At 38.6% G+C, this 26,999-nt stretch overlaps 1 protein-coding gene across 6 annotated transcripts in view; it reads right to left on the bottom strand.

Moving 5' to 3' along the window:
* Positions 1 to 26,999, bottom strand: part of TRIM37 (tripartite motif containing 37) — a 136,369-nt gene that overhangs the window by 43,433 nt on the left and 65,937 nt on the right. For all 6 annotated transcript variants that reach the window (XM_080827180.1, XM_080827179.1, XM_080827181.1 and 3 more), the window contains exons 14-18: positions 25,780 to 25,894; positions 24,433 to 24,651; positions 22,998 to 23,134; positions 9,458 to 9,543; positions 863 to 1,057 (exon numbers count right to left, since the gene is read on the bottom strand). In XM_080827180.1, the coding sequence (XP_080683306.1) occupies positions 863 to 1,057; positions 9,458 to 9,543; positions 22,998 to 23,134; positions 24,433 to 24,651; positions 25,780 to 25,894 (752 nt within the window). The remainder of the gene's footprint in view (positions 1 to 862; positions 1,058 to 9,457; positions 9,544 to 22,997; positions 23,135 to 24,432; positions 24,652 to 25,779; positions 25,895 to 26,999) is intronic.

The raw sequence follows: 26,999 nt of genomic DNA, 5'->3' as shown, positions 1-26,999 counted from the left end.
TATTTATTTGTCAGAGAGAGAGCGAGCGAGCACAGGCAGACAGAGTGGCAGGCAGAGGCAGAGGGAGAAGCAGGCTCCCTGCGGAGCAAGGAGCCCGATGTGGGACTCGATCCCAGGACGCTGGGATCATGACCCTAGCCGAAGGCAGCTGCTTAACCAACTGAGCCACCCAGGCGTCCCAAAATTACTGTTCTTAATCACTGATATTTGATTTGTGTTATATTAAGAAGGTAGGAAAATACGGAGTATATATTAGAAAGTTTCCTAACAAAAATGGTTTTTAAAATGTGGCATTTCAAGTTAATCCTTAGCTATTCAAAATGACTCTGCCTAAGAGCTTCAAAAGGTCCAGGTTTGACTATACATCTAATGTGTGTGTGTATACATCATATTACAGTAATACAGATATAACTTCTAACAACCTTTGTAAATAAAATAATGATGCTAACTGGTATACATTTTTAGGCTACAGAGAATCAAAGCATGAAACCACCTTTTTCTATATTTAATTTAGACACAGTTCCACTTAGAAGTTAGGGTATTCATGCAAAATTCTAAGCCCATTCACAAAGAGGACAACTGCGTTTCATACAAATCAAACTGTCCATCAGACACGATGTAATGCCAAACCATATACAAACATTCTAACAGGCATTGACATTGTTGCACAAAACACCACTGAACAATAATGACCAAAACTTTAATCTGATTAATATAAATGTCAATTTTATGACATATAATGAAAATTCAATTTGCTACAGAAACGTCCTGTGTTCCAGCATTTAAATGAGACACTTGGATTAAAATCAAGAATTCTTCTGAAGAATCACAGAAAAAAGTGAAATTATTGTTAATATTTTACCTGTGGGCTGCAAAAGTGAAGCAGGTGGGCGAGGCTGTAAGCCCCACAAATTTTCCATACTACTCCGGTCCTTAAGGTCCAACAAATGTATTAAAATTAATGGATCAATATCTAATAAACTACTGGTAGCAGCAGAGCATAAATGTGCTCTTCTTGACATTCTGCTACTGGCACCCACGTAGCCATGGTTACTACCTGCAAAAGAAATAGAGATGTAGAAAATGCATGCTACAAATCGGCACAATTTTAAAAAAAAGAAAACTGGTTAGTGTTGTTTGGATACTTGTCTATGGACCTATCTTTTAGGAGTTGGTATGTCACATTGAGAAGAAGCAGAAAGGAGAAACAAGATTGCCTGAGAGGTGAACACAAGCATAGTGACTAAGCACTGGCCTCATTACTACCCAGAGTTCAGGAGGAACCCTCAACCCCATCCTTAGCCCTAGAAATAAAAAGGTATTTTTATAATAAAAAGCATACACAATATATGCAAGGTGAGAGTAAAGAAAAAGAGAGTATGTCCTATAATCCAGTGGTCTTGAAAGAAAGACAAATCTTCATATCACAAATCCCTAGGAACTAGACACCAAAACAGTAATCTTCTTGTGGAGTTTTCAGACTGAAACTGATGGACAGGATAGACACCTGTGAGCAATGTCATATCTGTATCAACAACAGTAGACTAAGCTCCTTAAGCTAAAGAAACCATTTGACTTTTCTCCAGTGCCTAGTACAATATCTAGCAAATATTACGTTTGGAAGTGGTGGTTAAGATGACCTCCTTCAATAAAATTATTTAAACATAGTCTAAAGAAACCTAAATTTAAAAATGTTATATGCAACAGTCTTAAAATAGATAATATAAAAATAACACAAAATAATCAGGTTCTGCCTATTCATGAGTGTTTCAAAGAGATCTAAAAGAAAGTAACTTAGGAGAAAAATTCTAATTATTCAGAAGCTTCAAGCCAATTATTTACTTATATGTGTTTCATCTATATTCATATCCTCACCTTTTCCAATTTCTTCCTCTTCTGAGGATATCATCCCACTGCAAATTTTTCTTCCCAGATTAGGTACCCCCTGCAACTCCTTTTAAAAACTAGCAGAAAACTCCCCTTTTCCTCAACTGCTACAAATGCTCAGTGCATCCAAGTGAGGCACTCACTTCATCTGGTGACTAGCATCACGCTTGGCAGTGTCACTTGGTGTTCACCTGCACCACAGCCTTCATCTCAGGCGCTCACCTGCTCCTACTTAGCACTCATCCTGCAACGATGACGAGGTGACAGCCATGGAGGATAAGATCAGTGTCCTCATTAAAACAGATGGTATAAATGTTGAACCTTTCTGGCCAGGCTTGTTTGCAAAGGCCTTGGCCAATGTCAATATGAGGAACCTCATCTGATACTTAGGGGCTGGTGGACACCAGAACACCAGGAGGTCCTGGCCCCTCTATTGCTGCTGCCCCAGCTGAGGAAAAGAAAAACAAAGAACTGGAATAAAAATAAAACCAATAAAAAACTATCCGCAACAAGAATAAAATATCATTGTGGATAGATGGAAAAAAAAAAAAAAGAAAGTGGAAGCAAAGAATAAAGAATCTGAGGAGTCCGATTATGACATGGAGTTTGGTCTGACTAAACCACTATAATGTGTTCAAGAAAAAGCTAAATTCTAAAAAAAAAAAAAAAGAGAGAAGAAAAAAGGCAGAAAACTATCCCCTCTCCACCCTGATACTGTCTTAACCCTTTTCCTTTACTACGAAGTTTCCAAACCAGGCTGCATTTGAGAGGAGTTTTAAACATTACAGATTGCTAGCTCTCCCACAGATGCCTGAGTAAGATCACTGGAGTGGAAATGAGGATCTTCTTCTAAAAAGCTGCCCCGGTGGTTCTAACTGGACAGTAAGCTATTCAGTAGCCCCATGTACTGTATCTATTGCCCTGATATCTGGTTCTTCTTTAGAAACAGAAGTTGCCCATTTTTCCACACTAAATGGGCCCATTAAACACTAGCACTAAACTCTTCCCATTTCTCAATGCTCTTCCAGGCCTTACTTTCACCAACCAACAAAAACTCCTTTCATTTGTAGTGTAGGCCCTTTAGCTACTCCCTCCCTCCCATGTTCCCATCCCTTCTACTCACTATCCACCGGCATCAAAGACTTGTGCATCTATTTCCGTTTCCCTTTCTCAGAGTGGATATTGCCATCATTCTGGGTGTGTTGTGTAGGTCTAAGTATACAACCTAATAAATGCTCACAAAGTAACAGTACCCCCATTTCCCCCCATGTCTCCTAAAATTGCTCACTAACCTTTCTCTCCAAAGGTAACCTTCATCCTGAGTTAAATACCATAATTTTGCCTGGTTTTGAACTTTATAGAAATGAAATGATACAGTATGTGCTCTAATATCCTGCTTCTTTGTTCAACATTTATATTGACGAGATTCATCTATACTGCTGCATTCATTTTCATTATTGCTGTGTGGCATCCCAGTATATGAATATATCCCCATTTCTTTATTCTATGTGGAAAGAATTTGGGTTGCTTCTAGTTTTTAGCTGCTAGGAATAAAGATACTGAAATTCTAAGTAGATAAACTGCTCTTGAAGGTCACGTGAAAACAATACAAAAACACCTCATAAAAAGGCAAATGAATCAGTGACAGGTTCCCTGCCTCCTAAACCAAGCCCCAACTAAAATGTTACACTGATCTACCTAAGTTCTTCATTTTATCACAGTGCCTGTATGCAGGAGCATGACATTCAAGGTCCTACACAGTTTAGTCCTAAATCAGCTTTTTCACATCTTTTCCTTTGTTATAAATTACAGTCATTTTTCTTAAATTAAAAAGGACACATACATACATACAAGGAGAACACCTAAAAAAGAATGATACTTTTGTAAAAATCTACTGGCAAGCCTTGCCTCACACAAAAGTATGTGTGTATGTTCAGTTTTAACACGTACTGCCCAACCATTTTCCAAAGTAGTGGTACCAATTTTCATTCCCACTGGCAAGGTATGAGAACTTCCGTCTCTCTACATGCTTGCAACATTTAGTACTGCCAGTTTAAAAAATATTTTTATATATTACCTGCTACAGTGGGTGTGCAATGGTATCTTACTAGATTTTTATTTGGTACTTCCTGAAACAATAAAGAAAAATGCAGAATCTCTTAGATCTGTAGGATCTCATCAAATGTACCAAAATACATATAATGGGAATCACAGAAGAGCAAAGAGAAAAAATACAGATGAAAGAAAAATGGTCGAAAATTTTCAACATATGATGAAAAATACTAATCTAACATATCCAAGAAGCTCATCAGCTCAACAAACTATATGTAAGACAAACCAACTCAAGAGATCCACACTGGGACACACCATCAATCTGCATTTCTCTGATAAAAGAGGTTGAGTACTTTTTAAAATGTGCACTGGCCATCTGGATAGATTCTTCTGTGAGGTGTCTATTCCAGTCTTTTATCCTTTTTTTTTCACCCAGGAGGTAGTCTTATCTTTTTCTTATTGATTTACAGAAGATTTTTATATATTATAGGAAGTGTTTTAGAAACTTTTTTTTAAATTAAATTTTTTTTATTAACAGATAATGTATTATTAGCCCCAGGGGTACAGGTCTGTGAATCGCCAGGTTTACATATTTCACAGCACTCACCGTAGCACATACCCTTCCCAATGTCCATAACCCAACCACCCTCTCCCTATCCCCCTCCCCGCCGACAACCCCCAGTTTGTTTTCTGAGATTAAGAGTCTCTTATGGTTTGTTTTAGAAACTTTTAATTTATTCTGATTAATAAAAGTTGGTTGTTTTTTTTTTTTTTGAAGATTTTATCTATTTGTTTGACAGAGAGAGAACACAAGTAGGCAGAGCAGTAGGCAGAGGGAGAGGGAGAAGCAGGCTCTTGGTCTAGCCTGGAGCCTGAATCAGGGCTCGATCCCAGGACCGCAGGATCATGACCCGAGCTGAAGGCAGCTGCCCAACGACTGAGCCACCCAGGTGCCCAAAAGTTATGTTTTTTGAAAGAAAAAAATCAATGCATCTTTCGACAACAGACTACGCACCTGAGATCTTCTAAGCAGTTAGATATTATGAGTCTGAGGTCAACACATGATTGTCCCACAGGTCTCAAAATCAACACCAATCAAACTGAATATATTATATTCTGCTCCTGGACTATCTTATATAAGGGGGCACAGCCTAACCTAGAAACCTTAAGGAATCATCCCCACATATCCAACAAATCCATCCCTTCGAGTTGGATTCCCAAGTCCTATAAATTCTACTATTTAACATCTTTCAACAAATTTCATCTCCACCCCTACTTCTCTTGCCTTATCTTAGGCCCTCATAATTTTCCCTCCTGAAACATTTCAGTAATTTTCTAACTGGTCTTGTCTTTTAATTCATCTTCCACTTTGTAACCAAATCTGACCACACTTCTAAAGGGTCTTTAAAAAAGACCTTTAATGACTCCACAGAATAAAGTCCAAAATCCTTTACCTAGCAGATGAGACTTTCCATTATCTGATTCTGCTTCTTGCTTACCAATCTCACATTGGCCTGCCCCCATATAAAGACTCAATTATTTGAAGTTTCCAAAAAGAACAATGCTGCATCTTTTCCCTGGAATGCCTTTGCTCTCTTATCTCATTACTTCCCTGCTCCTCTAATGAACTCTTAGCTCTTCTTTCAAGAACAAAATCAAGCATCACTCCCTTTCTAAAGCCTTTTCACCCATTCCTAATAAGCTATTCTATTTTTGGAGTCACCCTGTATTTACATTTATAATCACAAAGTCTGTTAATGACTAGTGCTACACTCTCATTTTGGAGATGATGCTCATTCATCTCATAATTCCCAGGGAACATAATGCCTGATATCTAGTGGGCATTCATTAAACATTATTGGATTAAGTGATCTTAAAAATCCTTAACCTGAGGGATGCCTATGTGGCTCAGTCAGTTAAGCATCTGCCTTTGGCTCAGATCACGATCCTAGGGTCCTGGGATTGAGTCTCACACTGAGCTCCCTGCTCAGCAGAGAGCCTGCTTCTCCTTCTCCCTCTGCTTGCCACTCCCCCTGCTTGTGTTCTCTCTCTCTCTCTCTGACAAATAAATAAATAAACAAAATCATAAAAAAATCTTTAACCTGAAATAAGTAACAAATGTAATAACCTACACACTGTCAATTTACAAGTGTGCTATACTGCTAGAATCTTTTAGTTCTCAAGTTTTAGGATGTTTCATAAACCACACATGTGAGGCAAATATAAAATAGATGTTTCCTATTCACTGGTCAACTAGCTAATGTTCTAGATTAGAATGATACTTGTTGCAGGTGCCTGGGTGGCTCAGGTCATGATCCCAGCATCCTGCGACTGAGCCCCACATTGGGCTCCCTGCTCAGCGGGGAGCCGGCTTCTCCCTGTCCCTTTGCTGCTCTCCCTGCTTGTACTCTCTCACTTTCTCTGTCAAATAAATAAAATCTTAAACAAACAGAATAATACTTTTTATTTAGAATGATCTCTTGTAACAAAACAAAAACAAGTGAATAAGCAATTCCTGAAAGAAGAGGCACCTGAATCATTATTATTTTGAGCTACAGCCTTACTTAATACAATGTATACAATGAAATTAAATAAATATTATTTTACTTCATACCTAGATTCTGTGTAAGAAAGATCTTCTATTTAATGGGCAACTTAACATCTTAATTGACATAATTCTTAAGATGATAACATGGTTCTGAAATATGAATCACAACAGGCTTGAAATGGACCTTCCATAATTAACATATAACAAGATGCATATTATTTCTTGCCTCAGAGCTTCATGGAGCTCAGCGAGAAAAGGGAAAATGGGCAGCTAAACAAGCAATTGTAGTATTAACATATATTCTAATAGGTTAATTTGAGAGAGCAGAAAAAGATATGCAGGGCACACAATTGAGAACAGCTTCCAGGAATAAAATACAACTAAACTGAAGAAGAAACAGGAGTTGACTATGTCCAGCATGAGAAGATAGAAGGAACATGTCAGAAAGCACATTTGAGGGGAAGCATATTTCTTTCCTCCAGGCTAAAAAAATGACACAGGGGAGTGTGAGAGAGGTAAAGCTAAAGAAGTGAGTAGGAGCCACCATATGAAAGGTCTTCTCTACCATTAGCAAGTTTGGACTTTATCCTTAAGTAAATGGAATCCAATAAAGAATTTGAATGTAGAGAAGTGAGGGGCAGACAGGTGGCTCAGTCATTAAGCATCTCCCCTCAGCTTGAGTCATGATCTCAGGGTTCTAGGATTGAGTCCCAAGTCAAGGTCAGGCTCCTTGCTCAGCGGGAAGCCTGCTTCTCCCTCTCCTACTCCCCCTGCTCATGTTCCCTCCCTCACTGTGTCTCTGTCAAATAAATAAATAAAATCTTAAAAAAAAAATAGAGAAGTGACATGAATAGATACAAATTTGAAGGAAAAATACAACTCAATTGAACTCATGCTGTGGGAAACAGAATGGAAGGGATTCCATTCTTTGTATCCCTTATATCCATTCTTTGTATCCCTTATAGGGATACAAGGAATCCAGACAGGGGGCTGTTTTGAGACAGTGGCCTAGACTAGGAATGGCATAGGAATGGGAAGTAACAAATGAATTCATGCACTGTTTAGGAGGCAGAATCAACAGATTTGTGTAATGTATTACACTTGATCTTAGCCAAAAGGCCAAGAAGTGATTTGGGTAATGTATTAAATGCAGAGTCTAAGCAAGAGGAAAAGGCAAAGAATGTGTACCACTATCAACACTATCAACCACTAAGATGATGAGCTTTTAACTGACAGGCAGGATGGCATAAAAATATAATGACTTCTGGGGCAGCTGGGTGGCTCAGTGGGTTAAAGCCTCTGCCTTCGGCTCAGGTTATGATCCCGGGGTCCTGGGATCAAGCCCCACATCAGGCTCTCTGCTCAGCAGGGAGCCTGCTTCCTCCTCTCTCTCTCTGCCTGCCTCTCTGCCTACTTGTGATCTCTGTCTGTCAAATAAATAAATAAAAAATCTTAAAAAAAAAAAAAAAAAAGACTTCTGTTTGTGAGATGCTGAGTCTAATAACATCAAAACCAGACTGCTACATGGGTCTGAAAGTCATGAGAAAAATAAAGGCTAGAGATAGAACTTGGAGAGTAATCAATATATAGACAGAATTGAAATACAAGCATAAATGAGATCACCTAGACTAAAGTGAGGAGTAGGAAGAGTACAAAGTATGGGTGGAAGTTGAAATGCTGAAGACTAATGTTTAAGAGATCTTCAGTGATCCAAACATGCTACAGAATATGCCAATGTTTGTACTAAGGGCAACATCAATAAAGTAGAAGCAGTACAAAGTTAGCTTTTAATTCCTCCAGCCAAGAATTCACATGTTTAAATAAATGGGTCCATGGGGTGCCTGGGTGGCTCAGTGACTGGGCATCTGCCTTTGGCTCAGGTCATGATCCCAGGGTCCTAGGATCAAGCCCCACATCAGACTCCCTGCTCAGCAAGGAGCCTGCTTCTCCCTCCCCTCTGCCTGCTGCTCCCCCTAATGTGCTTGCGCGCTGTCAATTAATAAGTAAAATATTTAAAAAACAGACCCAAGAACACAAAAGTAACACGCAGTATTTGAGTCACTTCACTCCAAGAGGAGCAGAAGCAGTGTGATCTGGCAAAAAAAAAAAAAAAAAAAATGCAGTCCAAGAAAAAGATGATGTGAAGCTCTAGCCTGGCTCTACCAACAACTACTGTGATCTAGGCAATTAAATCCCAAGTTTATTCCACGCATAAGATGAGCTCTCAAAAGGCCCTCTGTGGGGCACCTGGGTGCCTCAGTCGGTTAAGCAGCTGACTGAGGCACCTGATTTCGGCCAGGTCATAATCTCAGGATCATTGGGATTGGGCCCCGTGTCGAGCTCCGTGCTCAGGAGGAAGTCTGCTTGGGATTCTCTCCCCTTCCCTCTGCCCATTCCCCCTGCATGCATGTGCACACACACTCTCTCTCTCAAATAAATGAATCTTAAAAAAAAAAAAAAAAGTCCTTTTTAAGTCATATTCCATAAATCTTTTCAGATTATTCTATAGTCAAATTAGATATACAAACAAGACATATATCATAAAAGGATAGTTATATGATCGTAGAGAAGACCTTGGGCTTTGGATTTAGATAAACCCAAAACTCTAATCCCTCTCTTTCATTTACTAAATTGTGAATGACAGCAAGTTGCTTAATTTCTCTACAATCTGTGGCTATAAAAAGCAGATAATATTAAAATCTATCTTACAGAATGTGGTAAGTTAATGAGATAAGGTACACATGAAGTGCCTTTGCACAATGCCTGGTACATAAGAATACTTACCAAATGTTAGCTATTATTACTGTTTCAAATACACTCTAAGATATATACAGACACACACACAAACAGTATACATAGCACTTCCAATACCTTGGGCCATGTAGAGCAGTTGCTGTCATATATTAAAATATGATACAATTAGAGAATAGAAAAGAAAAGATGCAAGCTGGTGCATCTTGGCCTCTGTACCTGGTGGTCCTGCAGCAGCTGCATCTTCCATAAGTTCTCCCTCTTCTAATTCCATGTTGTTGTATTCCACATCATTTTCTCCAGACCTAAGAACATACAAAATTCATCATTCCTATAGAGTAAGAACAATTAACATTATCTGTCACACCTCAATGAATTTTTTTAACAGTAGTGCATAGCTGGGGCGCCTGGATGGCTCAGTCATTAAGCATCTGCCTTCGGCTCAGGTCATGATACCAGGGTTCTGGGATGGAGCCCCCAGTCAGGCTTCCTGCTCAGCGGGAAGCCTGCTTCTCCCTCTCCCACTCCCTCTGAATGTGTTCTCTCTCTGTTATTCTGTTAAATAAATAAATAAAATCTTAAAACAAAACAATAGTGCATAGCTTTCTCCTGTGAAATAAGAGAGGATATATTTCTCAGTACAAAAATGAGGAAAAAGACTTTTGTCTTTATCGCATGTATGGGTAAAGTTCATGTTCAAACTACCTTTTAAAAATATTAAGGTTGACAACATTTAGTTTTTAAAATAGAAAATCTGAGAACCACTATAAGCAAAAGAAACTATAGCTTCAAAGAATTTGAACTTAATGGTAAGAAATCAGGCTTAAAAACTACATTTTAAGGTTAAAAAAAAAGAAAAGATCAAATTACTAAATATGATTAAATACTATTTTCTTGGGGCACCTGGGTGGTTCAGTCAGTTAAGCATCTGTCTTCAGCTCAGGTCATGATCTCAGCATCCTGGGATGGAGCACCACATTAGGCTCCCTGCTCACTGGGGAGTCTGCTTCTCCCTCTGCTCTCACCCACTGGCTTGTGCTCCCTCTCTATCTAAAATAAGTAAAAATCTTAAAATACTTTCTTTTTCTTTTTTTCTTGAATAAAAAGACTTACTTTGTATTTGGGTAGAATGGTTTCATATTACAAAGATGTCGATTCTACCTAAAATCATCTATACACTGAATACAATTCTGATCCAAATATTAATATGGTATTTTAAAATCTAAGTAATTTAGGCCAAATGATTCTAACATTTACAAGGAGAGGTAGGAACACAATCTCTGGAATAAGCTTGCCTGGTTCAAACCACAGCTTCACCACAGACTATCCATGTCACCTTGGGCATGTTTCCTAATCTCATGCCTCAGTTTCCTCATTTTGTTTTTTTAATTATTTTTTAACATATAATGTATTATTTGTCCCAGGGGTGCAGGTCTGTGAATCGTCAGGCGTACAGATTTCACAGCACTCACCACATCACATACCCTCCCCATGTCCATAACCCAACCACCCTCTCCATACCCCGCCCTTCCTCGGGCAACCCTCAGTTTGTTTTCTGAGATTAAGAGTCTCTTATGGTTTGTCTCCCTCCTGATCCCATCTTGTTTCATTAAAATATATATTTTTTAAGATTTTATTTATTTATTTGACAAAGAAGTCACAAGTAGGCAGAGAGGCAGGCAGAGAGAGAGAGGAGGAAGCAGGTGCCCCCTGAGCAGAGAGCCCGATGTGGGGCTCGATCCCAGGACCCTGAGATCATGACCTGAGCCGAAGGCAGAGGCTCAACCCACTGAGCCACCCAGGTGCCCCTCATTAAAATATTTTAAGATGATATTTCAGAAAGAGGGTGTTGCCTCCTACTATAGTCTTCGAAGTATATATTACCTTCTTTTATTTTTAATTGAAAAATTTTTGTTTATTTCTTTATTTAAAGTAAGTGCTATGCCTAGTGTGGAGCTCGAACCCACAACTGTGAGATCAAGAGTCCCATGTTCAACCAACTGAGCCAGCCAGGTGTCCCTCTATTACCTTATTGTAATGACAAAGTACTACATGTAACAGCAATAAATCAGTGCTAGTTTGGGGTATTTAAAGAAGTCACAAGATCAATTTGCAACTTAAGGAACTCTACAGACCCACTCAATTGACACTGGTAAAAATTATTTTTATAAAAAAGTCATCTAGAGTCTCTGGAAATGGTTCTAAGAGCATACACCAAATAAAAAAAAAACTCATCAAGAAAATGTGCTAAAATCTGGTAAACACAGTGAGTCTGAAGTACTTAAACAGGAACTCAGACTATTTGCTGCTGCTTCTCCTCCCAATTCAGTAATACAGAAATTCCGCTCTAGACTGGTAAAGCCAAGACCATCAGCCTCTCAAGAGAAGGGCTATATTTTCCAGGAGGGGTAAAACATCAGCGTTTCTCATCTTGCCCCTAGCTAACAGTTGCTAAGACTAAGGTCAGGTAAATGCGGTCAAGCCCGGGGATACCTTTCTTTAATTCAGATCCAAGGCTCCACCTTGGGTATAGCATACTGAGAATACTGGGGCCTGAATGACTATGCCCCAATTCACTCATAAACAGAGGTCCTAGACATGAGAAGACAAGCTGAGAAGATCTCAGGGTACAGTCTCTAACTCCTCCCCACTACTACTAAAACGGGAGAAATTAGCACACCTTTGTTCTCACTCTGACGTCAGAGCTCTGATTCAGAGATTTTCCCTGCAGGAAGAAGCAGGCGGAAAAAGAGCCACAGAGAAATATACAGCATAAAAAAATACTCTTAAATGGAATCCAGAAAAAAAGAATTACACATCATGGCAGAGAGAGATTTATCTCAGGAATGCAACACTGGTTTAAAATCCAAAAATCAATTAACATAACATAGCATAAAATATATCATGCTAATAGAATAAAGAAAACTACATAATCATCTGAATAGATACAGAAAGATAATGTGACAAAATCCAACACGCTTTCATAATAAAAGCATTCAACAAATCAGGACTAGAAGGGAACCTCCTCAACCAGATAAAGAGTACCTACAGAAAACCTACAGCCAACATCATACTTAATGGTGTAATTTCTAAGATCAGGAACAAGACAAGGATGTCCACTCCCACCAGTTCTATTCAACATTCTACTGGACAGTCTAGCCAGTGAACTTAGACAAGAAATAAAAAGCATCTAGTAAGGGGGTACCTGAGTAGCTCAGCAGGTTAAGTGATTTTCCAATCAGATCATGATCTGAGGATCATGGGACTGAGTCCCACACTCAGCACAGTCTGCTTGAGATTCTCTCTCCCCCTCTCCCCCCATTCACACACGAGTATGCTCTCTAAATAAGTAAATCTTAAGCATCCAGTAAGTGAAACTAAGTCTGTTTACAGAAGTCATTGTATATAGAAAAACTTTAAAAATTCACTAAAAAACTATTAGAACTAGAGGCCCCTCTGGGTGGCTCAGTGGGTTGAATCCTCTGCCTTTGGCTCAGGTCATGATCCCAGGGTCCTAGGATCGAGCTCCACATCGGGCTCTCTGCTCAGCAGGGAGCCTGGTTCCCTTCCTCTCTCTCTGCCTGCCTCTCTGCCTACTTGTGATCGCTGTCAAATAAATAAACAAATAAAAAACTGTAAGAACTAAAAACTGAATTGGCAAGGTTAGAGAATACTAAAATCAACTGTATTTCCATATACTTGCAAAGAACAATCCAAAAGGGAATTTCTAAAAAATAAGTTAATTAGAAATTCCACTAACAATAGTATAAAAATAATACAATGCTTATGATCATATGATTTAATAAAAAAGGTTTTAAACATATACTCTGAAAACTATAAAACATTATTGATTAAAAACTTCTGCTTTGCAAAATACTCTTTAAGAAGAAAAGACAAGAGTGCAATTAAGAGGAAGATGGTGGAAGAATTGGAGGATCCTAGGTTTGCCTATCCCATGAATACAACTAGATAACTATCAAATTATTCTCAATACCCTAGAGATCAACCAGAAGACTGGCAGAACAAAGTCCACAACTAAAGGTAGAGAAGAGGTTACAGAGAAAAAGGTAGGAGGTACAGGGATGCAGTTTGGGAGAGAAAAAGACCCTGTGATGGGGAGGGAGTGACAGTTGTACAGCACACAGACCAGCACACAGGGAAGCCCACACGGGGAAGACATCCTCATAGCAAATGACTCAGAAAGTGAGAGAGGGCCCAATTTTGTGATTTCCTGCAACCAGTGCACTTAAAGCCTAAAGTTCTAAAGGTCAGCAGGCTGGGCAAGGATATAGCCCAGAGGGTACTGGGGCTACTCTTAGGAGAGAAGGCAGGCAAACAGCCCATGAACATACAGCGTAGAAACAGCAATCTAAGCGTATCTGGTGCACACGGTGGGGAAGTTATTTGCTCACCTTGGTGCCTGTCCCAGACAGGCAGCATTCACTAAGTGACCCCTCCAGGAACAAAGAAACTGGCTGGTGCCATTTCCTTCTCCAGCCCCTCAACATAAATAGAAAGCCACCTGCAGGAACCAGTGCAGCACCAACACTTGCCACCTAGCTTGCTTACAGCAAGCCCCCTACCCTAGTGCTCTGGAAGAACCACTCTTCCCAGTCATGCTTCCCTCAGTCCCAGTGCAAGCACCCTCCCCGACACTAAAAGCCCTGCCCACACCATGCCTCCTGACTATGGAGTCTTGCCAAGCCTCGGTTCCAGTGATGGTGGCCAACAGGTCTCATTTCACAAGAAGACAAGAGCACACCTAGTTAAAACATGCCGCATTCATAGTTAAAACATGGCACATTCAGGCCAGGGACCAAACACTACCCACAATAGACAAAGAAAGCATCTGCAGACAACTGGCCTGAAGGAAAGCACCCATGACACAACAGTAGAGTGCATGCAGTACACAATGGAGACACTCATGAAAGCACCAGGCCCTGGGGAAGAGGGGACACCACAATGCAGGGCACTGCTGGACCTCTTCTTCACAAGGCCATTACCCTCAAGAACAGGAGACACTGCTGACTTTCCTAACACACAGAAACAGAAACACAGACAAATGAGAAGACAGTGGAATTTGTCCTAAATAAAAGAACATGACATAGCCAGAGATCTAAGCAAACATTTAAGTAACATGCCTGCTGTAGAATTTAAAGCAATGTATACTCCCTGGACTTGAGAAAAGAATGGAGGACATCAGTGAGACCATTGACTCAGAGATAAGGAATAACGTATCAGAAATAAAGGGCTCAGTAAATTAAATGAGAAACATTCCCAATAGAATCTGACAGAATGAAGAATAGACTGGAAGAAGCAAAAGAATGAATTAATGACCTAAAAGACAAGAGTAACAAACAGTAATAGAACTTAACAAAAGAGAAAAAATAATTATGCAAAACAAGAACAGACTTAGGGAATTCCGTGACTCAGTCAAACATAGTTACATTTGTATTACAGGAGTACCAGAAGAACAACATAGAGAAAAGGGAGCAGATAACTTATTTGAAGAAATAATAGCTACAAACTTCCCTAGCTGGGGGAAAGAAACAGATTTCCAGAACCAGGAGCACAGAGAACTCCCATCAAAATCAACAGAAACATATCCACACCAAGACATATTATAATTAAAATGGCAAAATACAAGGACATGTGGGTGGCACAGTTGGATAAATATCTGCCTTTGGCTCCGGTCATGATCTCAGGGTCCTGGGACTGAATCACGCATCACCATCCTTGCTCAGTGGGGAGCCTGCTTCTCCCTCTGCCTGCTGCTGCCCTTGTTTGCGCTTTCTCTCTCTTTCATAAATAAACAAATAAATAAATATTTTAAAAGGAAAAAAAAGGCAAAATACAGTAATAAAAATATATATTAAAAGCAATAAGCCAACGGGTGCCTGGGTGGCTCAGTGGGTTGAGCACCCAAGCCCTCATTTCAGCTCAGGCCATGATCTCAGGGTGCTGTCATCCAGCCCAGTGTCGGGCTCCAGGCTCAGTGTGGAGTCTCCTGGAGATTCTCTCTCTCCCTCTGCCCCTCTTCTTGCTCATGCACTCACCCTCACTTTCTCTCAAATAAATAAATAAATCTTTAAAAAAAAAAAAAAAAAGGGCAGCAAGCCAAAAGAATACAGTTCTATACAAAGGAAACCCCATAAGGCTATCAATAGATTTTTAAGCAGAAACTTTCCAAGTCAGAAAGGAGTGGCAAGATATCTTCCAAGTGCTGAATGAGAAAAATCTGCAGCCAAATACTGTATCAAGAATTCAGAACAGAAGGAGAGATAAAGAGTTTCTCAGACAAACAAAAACTAAAGGAGTTCATAACAAGTAGTCCTGCAAGAAATATTAAAGGTGACTCTGAGTAAAATGGAAAGACTGAAAGTGACAGTCTAAAGTTAGAAAACACAAGAGCAGTAAAAATTAGTATTTCTCATTGGGGAGGGTACATGCTATGGTGAGTCCTGTGAATTGTGTAAGACTGATGAATCACAGGGCTGCACCCCTGAAATAAATAATACATTGTATTTTAATAATAATAATAAAAAAGTATTTATGTGATATAACACATAACAGTAAAAGTGTGCAAAAAGAAATGAGTATTTCTGTAAAAAATCAGTCAAGAAACTCACAAAAGGATAAAATATGACACCATACACCTAAAAGATGGGGAGGAGTAAAGAATGTGTTCAAACTTAAATGACCATGAACTTAATACACACTGCTATAGGCAGAAGATGTTATATACAAACCTAATGACAAAAACTGTTAATAAATATGCAAAGAAAACAAAGAAATCCAAATATATCATTAAAGAAAACCAGAAAACCATTACAGAAAGACAAGATCAGAAAAAATCTTGAAAAACAACCACAAAACAAGTAATAAAATGGTAACAAATACATATCTGTCAATAACTACTTTGAACATAAATGGACTAAACACTACAATCAAAAGACAAAGGGTGACAGAATGGATTAAAAAAAAGACCCATCTATATGCTGCCTACAAGGGACTCACTTTAGATCTAAAGACACCTGCATATTTAAATGGGGATGGGGCGCTTGGGTGGCTCAGTTGGTTAAGCAGCTGCCTTTGGCTCAGGTCATGATCTCAGGGTCCTGGGGTTGAGTCCCACATGGGGCTCCCTGCTCAGTGGGAAGCCTGCTTCTCCTATCCTCTCCTCTCCTCTCTCCCTCTCTGTCAAATAACTAAAATCCTGGGGGGAAAAAAGGTACAACTAACTAAATAAATAAATAAATGTGTGGGGATGGAGGGGCACCTGGGTGACGCAGTTGGTTAAGCGTTCAACTCTTGGTTTCAGCTCAGGTCATGATCTCAGGGTTGTGAGATCAAGCCTCACATCAGGCTCTGCACTCAGAGGACAGTCCCCTTAAGACTCTCTCCAGGGATGCCTAGGTGGCTCAGTTGGTTAAGTGTCTGCCTTTGGTTCAGGTCATGTTCTCGGGGTCCTGGGATAGAGCCCCATGCTGGGCTCCCTACTTAGCAGAGAGTCTGCTTCTCCCTCTGCCCCACTCCCTTGCCTATGGTCTCTCTTCCTCTCTCTCAAATAACTAAATAAAATCTTAAAAAAGAAACTCCTCTCTTCATCCCTCTCTGCACCTTCCCCCGGCACTCTCTCTCTCTCTTTCTCTCAAATAAATAAATAAATGTTCAAAGTGAAATAGAGAAACATTTATCATATAAATGGATGTCAAAAGAAAACCAGAGTAGCAATCCTTACAACGGACAAAATAAACTTTAAAACAAAGATTGTAGGGGCGCCTGGGTGGCTCAGTGGGTTAAAGCCGCTGCCTTCGGCTCAGGTCATGATCCTAGCGTCCTGGGATCGAGCCCCGCATCGGGCTCTCTGCTCAACAGGGAGCCTGCTTCCTCCCTTCTCTCTCTGCCTGCCTCTCTGCCTACTTGTGGTCTGTCAAATAAATAAATAAAATCTTAAAAAAAAATAAAACAAAGATTGTAGGTGGCTCAGTTGGTTAAGCGTCTGACTCTTCATCTTGGCTCAGGTCATGATCTCAGGGTCAAGAGACGGAGCCCCAGGTTAAGACACTAAGCCCTGTATCAGACTCTGCCCTGGGTGTGGAGTCTGCTTAAGATTCTCTTTCTCTCCTCCTGTTCCCCCACCCTCCCTTTCTCTCTTTCTTGATAAAGAACAAAACAAAAACTGTAATAAGAAACAAAGAATGACACTATATAATAAAGGGTACAAGCCAACAAGCAGATATAACTGTTATATTTATGCAGCCAACATAAAAGCACCTAAATACATGAAACAGTTAATAACAAATAAAGAAACTAATGGATAATAATACCATAACAGCAGAGGACTTTAGCTCTCCACTTCCATCAATGGACAAAATATCCAAACAGAAATCAACAAGGAAACAACGGCCTTGAATGACACACTGAACAAGAGGGATTTAAAAGATTTATCAGAACATTCCATCCTAAAACACAGAATATATATTCTTGTCAAGTACACATAGAACATTCTCCAGAATAGATCACATACTAGACCACAAGACAAGCCTCAACAAATTCCAAAAGATCAAAGTCATAGCAAGCATCTTTTCTGACCAGAAAACTACGAAACCTGAAGTCAAACGAAAGAAAAAATCTGTAACGAGCACTAATACATGGAGATTAACATGCTATTAAACAATGAATGGATCAACCAGGAAATAAAAGAAAAAACTAAAAAGTTCATGGAAACAAATGAAAATGAAAACACAACAGTTCAAAACCTCTTGGACACAGCAAAAGTGGATCTAGGAAGAAGCTTATTAGAGCAACAGACCAACCTCAAGAAGCAAGGAAAATCTCAAACTAACCTTACACCTAAAGGAGCTAGAAAAAGAACAAACAAAACCTAAAACAAGAAGGAAGGAAAGAAATAATAAATATTAGAAATAAACTATACAGGGGGCGCCTGGGTGGCTCAGTTGGTTGGGCGACTGCCTTTGGCTCAGGTCATGATCCTGGAGTCCCAAGATCGAGTCCCGCATCGGGCTCCCAGCTCCATGGGAAGCTTGCTTCTCCCTCTGACCTTCTCCCCTCTCATGCTCTCTCTCACTCTCAAATAAATAAATAAATAAATAAATCTTTAAAAATAAATAAATAAATAAATAAATAATACAGAAACTAGAAAACAACAGATCAATGAAATGAGCAGCTGATTCTTAAAAAAAAAAAAATCAATAAAATTCATAAACCTCTAATCATACTTATCAAGAAAACAAGAGAAAAAAGCCCCAAATAAATAAAATCACAAGGGGCAACTGGTTCAAGTGGTAGTGCATGCCAACTCTTGATCCCCGGGTTGTCACTTCAAGCCCCATGTTGGGCACAGAGCCTACTTAAAATAAATACATACATACACACATACATAAAATAAAAAAATTACAATGAACGAGAGAAGAAAAATAACAATAAACACCACATAAACACAATTATAAGAGAATATTATGAAAAGCCATATGCCAACAAATTGAGCAACCAAGAAGAAATGGATAAATTCCTAGAAACATATAATCTACCAAAACTGAAACAGAAAGAAACAGAAAATTTGAAGACTGATTATCAGCAAGAAACTGAATCATTATCAAAAAACTCCCAACAAATGAAAGCCTAGGACCAAATGGCTTCACAGGTGAATTATATCAAACATTTTAAAGAGTTAATATACCTATACTTCTCAAACTATTCCAAAAATAGAAAAGGAAGGAAAACTTCCAAATTCATTCTATGAGGTCATCATTACCCTGATACCAAAACCAGATAAAACCACCACAAAAAAAGAGAATGACAGGGGGTGCCTGGGTGGCACAATCGGTTAAGTGTCTGACTCTCATGGTTTCAGCATGTCTCTTGGTTTCAGCTCGGGTCATGATCTCAGTGGTCCTGAGATGCAGCACCAGCCACATCTGGCTCTGCACTCAATGGGGATTCTGCTTGAAGATTCTCTCCCTGCCCCTCAAGCATGCATGCTCTATAGTAAAATAAATCTTAAAAAAAAAAAAAACCCACGGGACAGCAACTCTAATGAATACAAATGCAAGGCCAGTAACTCTAATGAACACAGATGCAAAAACCCTCAACATAATACTAGCAAACCAAATCCAACAATACATTAAAAAATCACTCACAACAATCAAATGGGATTTTTTCCCCCCTGGGTGCCAGGTGATTCAATATTTGCAAGTCAATCAATGTGATACATCACACCAATAAGAAAAAGGATAAGAAACGCTACCATTTCAATAGACACAGAAAAAATACTAGGGAAAGTACAACCACCATTCAGGATAAAAACCCTCAAGAAAGTGGGTATAGAGGGAACATACCTCAACATAGTTAAGGCCGTATCTGAAAAACCCACAGCTAACATCATACTCGATGGTGAAAAATTGAAAGCCCTTCCCCTAAGGTCAAGAACAAAACAAGGATACCCACTCTGATAGTACTGGAAGTCCTAGCCATAGCAATCAGACGACAAAAAGAAATAAAAAGCATCCAAACTGGTAAGGAAAAAGTTAAACTGTCACCATTTGCAAATGACAAACAATACACAGAAAATCTTAAAGATTCCAGCAAAAAACAACTAGAAGTAATGAATTCAATACAGCTGACGGACACAAAGTTAATACAGAGAAATCTGCTGCATTTCTATATGCTAATATTGAGGCAGCAGAAATAGAAATTTCTAGGAAAACAATTCCATTTTTCATTGCCCCCATAATAATAAGATACCTAGGAATAAACCTAACCAAAGAGATGAAAGACCTATACTCTGAAAACTATAAAATACTGATGAAGAAAACTGAAGATGACACAAAGAAATGGAAAGATACTTCATGCTCATGGATTGGAAGAACAAATACTGTTCAACTGTCTATACTACTCAAAGCAATTAAAATACCAGTAGCATTTTTGACAGAACTAGAATAAAAAAATCCTAATATTGTATGGAACCACAACAGACCCCAAAAAGCCAAAGCAATCTTGAAAAAGAAAGCAAAGCTGGAGGTATCACAATTCTAGACTTCAAGTTACATTATAAAGTTGTAGTAATCAAAACAGTATGGTACTGGTACAAAAACAGATACATAGATCAATGGTACAGAATAGAAAACCCAGAAATAAACCCACAGTTATATGGTCAATTAATCTTCAACAAAGCAGGAAAGAATATCCAATGGCAAAAAACATCTCTTCAACAAATGGTGCTGTTGGGAAAACTGGACAGCAACAAAAGAATGAAACTGGACCACTTTCTTACACCATACGCAAAAAATAAATTCAAAATGGATTAAAAACCTGTATGTGAGACCTGAAACCATAAAAATCCTGGAAGAGAAGACAGTAACTTCTTTGACATCAGCCAATGCAATTTTTTTCTAGATCAGTCGGTCTTCTAAGGCAAGGGAAACAAAAGATAAACTACCAGGAGTACATCAAATTAAAAAGCTTTTGGAAGAAAACAATTAATAAAACTAAAAGGAAACTGACGGAATGGGAGAAGATATCTGCAAATGACATACTGGATAAAGGGCTAGTATCCAGAATCCATAAAGAATTCATCAAAATCAACATCCAAAAAATAAATAATCGAATTTAAAAATGGGCAGAAGACATGAACACACATTTCTCCAAATGTGGACATACACATGGCCAAAAGACACATTGAAAAGATGTTCAATATCACTCATCATCAGGGAAATGAAAATCAAAACCACAATGAGACATGACTTCACACCTGTCAGAATGGCTAAAATAAAAAACTCAAGAAACAGAGGCGCCTGGGTGGCTCAGCTGGCTGGGTGACTGCCTTCAGCTCAGGTCATAATCCCAGAGTCCTGGGATCGAGTCCCTCATCGGGCTCCCAGGTCCACAGGAAGTCTACTTCTCTCTCTGATCTTCTCCTCATGCTCTCTCTCGCTCTCTCTCTCTCTCAAATAAATAAATAAAATCTTAAAAAACACACAGACACACACACAAAAACCCTCAAGGAACAAACAGATGGTAAGGATGTAAGGAAAAGGGAATCTTCATGCACTGTTGATGGGAATGCAAACTGCAAACTGGTGCAGCCACTGTGGAAAACAGTATGGAGGTTCCTCAGAAGTTAAAGGTAGAACTACCCTATGATCCAGCAATTACACTACTGGGTATTGACCCAAAGAATACAAAAACATTAATTCAAAGGGATACATGCATCCCTAATATTTATAGCAGCATTATTTACAACAGCCAAGATATAGAAGCATCCCAAGTGTCCACTGATGGATGAATAAAGAAAATGTGGTACACACACACACACACACACACACACACAATGGAATATTACTTAGCCATAAAAAGAATGAAATTTTGTAATTTCAAACAACATGGATGAAGGTAGAGAGAATAATGCTAAGTCAGACAGACAAATATCATGTGATTTCACTCATATGTTGGATTTAAGAAAAAAAATAATCAAGGAAAGGAAAAAAAATAGGAGAGAGAGAGACAAACCAAGAAAGAGTCTTAACTATAGAGAACAAACTGACGTTTACCAGAGGGGAGAGGGGTGGGGGGGGAATAAGTGAAATAGGTAATGGGAGGGAGGGAGATATTTACAGTCTCAAAAAGTATGTCCCCACAGGATACTTGTTAATTACAAAGTGAAAAATTCAGTAATTTGTAGAGAAATCTGGCAGACATTAGCTTAACCAAGTAATCTAAATTAGTCAATTGTAATGGGACAAATAAAAGACATGTACCCTCCTGCTACTCCCTTGTATGATCCTCTGAAAAGGCTCTATCATCACTTCTCCAGTATTCCTACCTTAAGTGCATAACCTAAATTTCATTTTGAGGAAACACTCAGAGGACTCGCAAATTGAGGGACTTCCTACAAAATAACTGCTCTTTCTCAGAAGTGTCAAAGTCATAAACAAAAGATGAAAAAAATAAAGATTAAGTGACCCAGATTAAAGAAGATTAAGACTAATGGAATTTAACTAAAAGCAACATGTGAGGGGCGCCTGGGTGGCTCAGGGGTTTAAGCCTCTGCCTTCGGCTCGGGTCATGATCTCAGGGTCCTGGGATCGAGCCCCGCATTGGGCTCTCTGCTCAGCAGGAGCCTGCTTCCCCTTCTGTCTGTCTGCCTAGCTCTGATTTCTCTCTGTCAAATAAATAAAATCTTTAAAAAAAAAAAAAAAAAAAAAAAAAAAAAAAAAAAAGCAACATGTGATGCTGGATTGGATCCTAGACCAAACAAAGGAAATCAATGGCAAATTTTTAAATGATCATAGATTATAGTATTACATCAATGTTAATCCTGATTTTGATAACTACACTACAGTTACATAAAAACACAGTTCTTTATAAGGAGTACACAGTGAAAAGTATATTCACCTTATCTTGAAGTCTCACCAAAAAAAATAGAGAAAAGAGGAATACAAAAGAATATTAACATTTGGGGAATTAATCTGGGCAAAGGGAATATGGGAACTGTTACTTAATATTTTTTTACTTTTCCTAAATATGGAATTTCAAAATTAAAAGTAAAATGAAAAAACTAAATCTCATTTTGGAGATGAGAGGAAAGAAACTGATTGTCTTTCCTTCAAGCTCCTTCTTTATATGATACTTAGTAGCAAGTAAAAATGCTGAATATCCCCACTTTAAGGCCTAATTAGTTAACATGCTTCATTACCACTTAGATGCTTTGTAGTGGTAGTTAAGGGGAGACACTCACATAGTTTCTTCATCAATGTCATTTTCTTCTGTGTTACTTGTTGCTGTGGAACTGGCAGAGGAACTGCTGCCATCAAGGTGATTCACTTCGTCCTCCCCAACAAGATCCAGATCCAGATCTCCATCGGAGAGTTCATGCTAGATCAAGGCAAAGGAACAAGACTTCCATCTCAATTAGTTTTACCCAGTTGATCATCTGATCCAGCCGATGGACCAAGCCCCCAAGAAGGATGTAATCATCAGAACTCTGCTCCTGTCCAGAGGCAGCTGAGCCCTTTAGGGAAAACCACACAATATCTGATTCTGCTAATAACTTACTGCTACCATTTTCAGCTAGGCCTTCAACGTCCCTGGAAATGCTTCATATATTCCTTGTCAGCGGCCAGTAATGCTCTTCACAGGTAACATTTCAAACCATCACTTCTCTATTTATGTCTAACCTCTAATATCCTCAAGGACATCGTAAAACTATCACCTATCTGCACAGAAAAACATATCAGTTATTAAGTGTAAAACCCCCAAATCTTAGCTGCCCTACCTGCAAATCCCACCATTCCTTTAATTCATCTTGTCAAAGGTTAACTGCTTCACTTGAGTACTCCACTCCAACCACTCTTATCTATCTCCTTAAATAGTTTGTCTTGTCAGTACCTTAACCTTACCTCTCTCCGCACTGGCTCCTTCATTTTAATACGTACTTGAAGTCTCCCATCTTAAAAATAACAATTATAAAAACGAAACAAAACAAAAAACACCTTGTTTTTGCATCACTGTCTGATTTTAAACAATAATAATTACTTCTTGAATTCTTATTCTGGTTATGGCTTAGCTGGGATAAAACTGGGCTATCCCCGAAATCCTAAATCATGCTACCTACATATGCAAAAATAAGGTACTTTACTAGTTTTTGTGAATGAAAATAGAATGCATTTTTTAATTCCACTATTTATATAGTTTCCAGAATGTACATCAGTTTATTTTGTAGAAGGTACACTTTTCTACAATAAATTATAGAACTGTGCAACACTTTGATTCAACAACTTCTGACTTACTACTATTTACAGAAGAGCATACACTGGTAATGAAAATAAATGGACAAGACTTTTAGTACACTAATGCATAAAAGTATAGAGTACTTTATATACTCTATATTGGAAATCATGATCTTCTCTTATAAAACACAAAATGAATCTAAAACAAGTCTTATTATTACATGATAATTTTTTAACTTGGATTTATTTATTTATTTATTCTTAGAGACAGAGAGCATGAGAGTGGGGGGAGGGACAGAGGGAGAGGAGAAAAAGAATCTTAAGCAGACTCCCCTCTGAACACAGAGCCCAATGTGGGGCTCTACCTGACCCCCTGAGATCATGACCTGAGCCAAAGTCAACAGATAGATGCTTCACCCACTGAGCCACCCAGGCACCTCTTACATGATAATCTTCATTCTGAATCTTCTCTTCCTCTTCTTCATCCTCTTTGACCTCTCTTATAGAAGCTGTAGTAGGACCATCCTGGAGAAGCATATCGGTGCATGACACAGACTTCTTAGCACGTGTCTCAGGAGTATCATCATTTTGGGGGCTAAGATGATTATCTGGTGGTGACAAATCTCTTGATTTCTGAGTTCGAGACAACTCAATAGTAAGTCTCTTAAAATAAACAATAACAGCACAAACAAATATGAGTCAAAAGCAGTGTTTCACTGGCACAGTAAAAACATTTTAAGTAAAAAAATATATATCCAGATGTCCTAAAACCATTCTTCAAACCATCCCTCTCAATCCCTCCTGGTTTTATAGAAAAATCTATGGCAAAAAAGCCCTGCCCCTTATTTTATTCTCATTTTGCTTTTCATATCCAGCCTAAGCTACATATACAATAGCAAACTGTAGAGTAAGTACAAGCAGTTTTAAACAATATACTTATCCTGAAAATTTCTCCAAGTATGTACTCATTCGTACTTTCCTCCCTCATCTATTAACCATTCTCAGCACTCCCGTCCTTCCACTCCATTTCAATTTCCACTGGCAGAAAGAAACATTCCTTATATAATTTAGTTTGCCACTATAAGATAAAACTCCTTATCTGATCCTACCCCGGGCTCAATTCAGCAACAGTGAAAATTCAAGATGGGATAATGTTTAATTTTTCTATAGCTTAGAATCCTTTAAATTCAAGATAGCATGGAAAAGAGAAAGATTCAAATCACTGAGAGAAACACGAAAAGTTTACCTCAAATGAGAGCAGCACTGTCCAAAATATAGCTTTATACAATGATAAAAATGTTATATACTTGCAATGCCCAATACAAGCACTTAAAATGTGGCTACTGCAACCAAAGAACTGAATTTTTAATTTTAATTAAGTTCACACAGCCACATGTGGCTAGTGGCTAATTGAACTAAGAGTGCAAAATTAGAGGCTCAAAGATGGTATGTAGATGGGGAATAAGGTAACCGGACTTTTCTACAAAATTACAAAAGAAGAATATCCAAAATCTAATTACAAGTGTAACATGCCAGTAAGACTATGAATATGAAACACTAAACTTGTATGTTTTTTGGTTACCTTTTTTTCTTTTTAAAGATTATTTATTTATTTATTTGACAGAGATCACAAGTGGGCGGAGAGGCAGGTGGGGTGGGGGGGTGGGAAGCAGGCACCTCGCCAAGCAGAGAGCCCGATGTGGGGCTCGATCAGAGGACCCTGGGAATGTGACCTGAGCCGAAGAGAGAGGCTTTAACCCACTGAACCACCCAGGTGCCCCTTTTGGTTACCTCTTTAAGGTTATTTATTTGTTGGATGTAGCTAGTTTGTGCAGCTTCCAATTGAGTAATATACCAATGCTGGTCCCGGCATTTTTGAAAGAAAGTTGGTGAACGAACCTGAAACCTTAAAAGAAAAGCTGCACATGAAACATGATCCAAAAAGTAAAATATTATCAACCAACACTGAATCTGTAACTATAAATTTTATAAAAGTTTTATAAATTTTATAAAAATTATAATTTTAAGTTTATTTGATTACAATGCTAAAATTCAACATGAACTCAGAGCTGCTGGTTTATTTATACATATAGTTTACAAATTATAATGACATAACGTCCTGAAAACTTATCTTTAGGTCAGTTGTCTAAACACAAACTACCCTTTTCTAGAAGTAACACTACACATCATGGGTAAACTCCCAAACTACTAAAGCATATTTATTATAATAATCTAGATCAAATACCATGTTGATCATGAGTTGGGAAGAAGACCATGCTATGCAAGAAAGAGGAAGCTAATGCTTTCTTTCCCCTTTTCTTGCTTAGGTCAAACCCAGACAAAAATAGGCAAAGTCTGTTTTAGGCTGCTCTTTTTCTTTCCCGCTTTCATCTCATGTTCCTGTATTTCTTCCTCCCCAATAGAAAAAAAAAAAAAGTCCCTTAAAGGGCCAACTACCTGGAACTGCTTTACTCTCCCTCAATGAGTTGCATGCTCTAAATAACCTATATTCCTATCTCCTCCAGGTAGCAGCTTAAAATCAGCTCTCCATCACAATATGGCATATTTTAGCTTGGGTCAGGGAAAAAAACAAGTATATTAAAGGATTTTAATAGATGAATAATAGCATCTCAATCTATTCAGAGTTATCTGTACTTTCATTTTTATTTATTTATTTTTTGGTGGGCAGCAAAACAAGGTTTATTGAGCAATAGCAAAGTGAGAGTACAAAGCTTCCAAGGAGGGAGGGGACCCAAAGGGGATGCCCCATCCGTACTTTTAAAACCCAGATACTTACTAATGCAAAAAACCTATACCTATGTCAGAAAAGTGAACTTGAGTCTATTCATAGTGGAAAAATCTACAGCAATATGAAAAGAGGTTTCTAAAGAATGGAAGAGTCCCAAGAAGCAAGACTAACTTGGAAACCTACAAATCATCCTTCCAGTCTTGCCACCCTTATGTTAAATATCATTCCATTTTTTGTAGGATTTTACTAGCTAGTATAGTAG

Source organism: Martes martes (genome assembly GCF_963455335.1).
Source record: "Martes martes genome assembly, chromosome: 16".
NCBI lineage: Eukaryota > Metazoa > Chordata > Mammalia > Carnivora > Mustelidae > Martes > Martes martes.
This window is presented reverse-complemented; position numbering and strand designations above follow the sequence as displayed.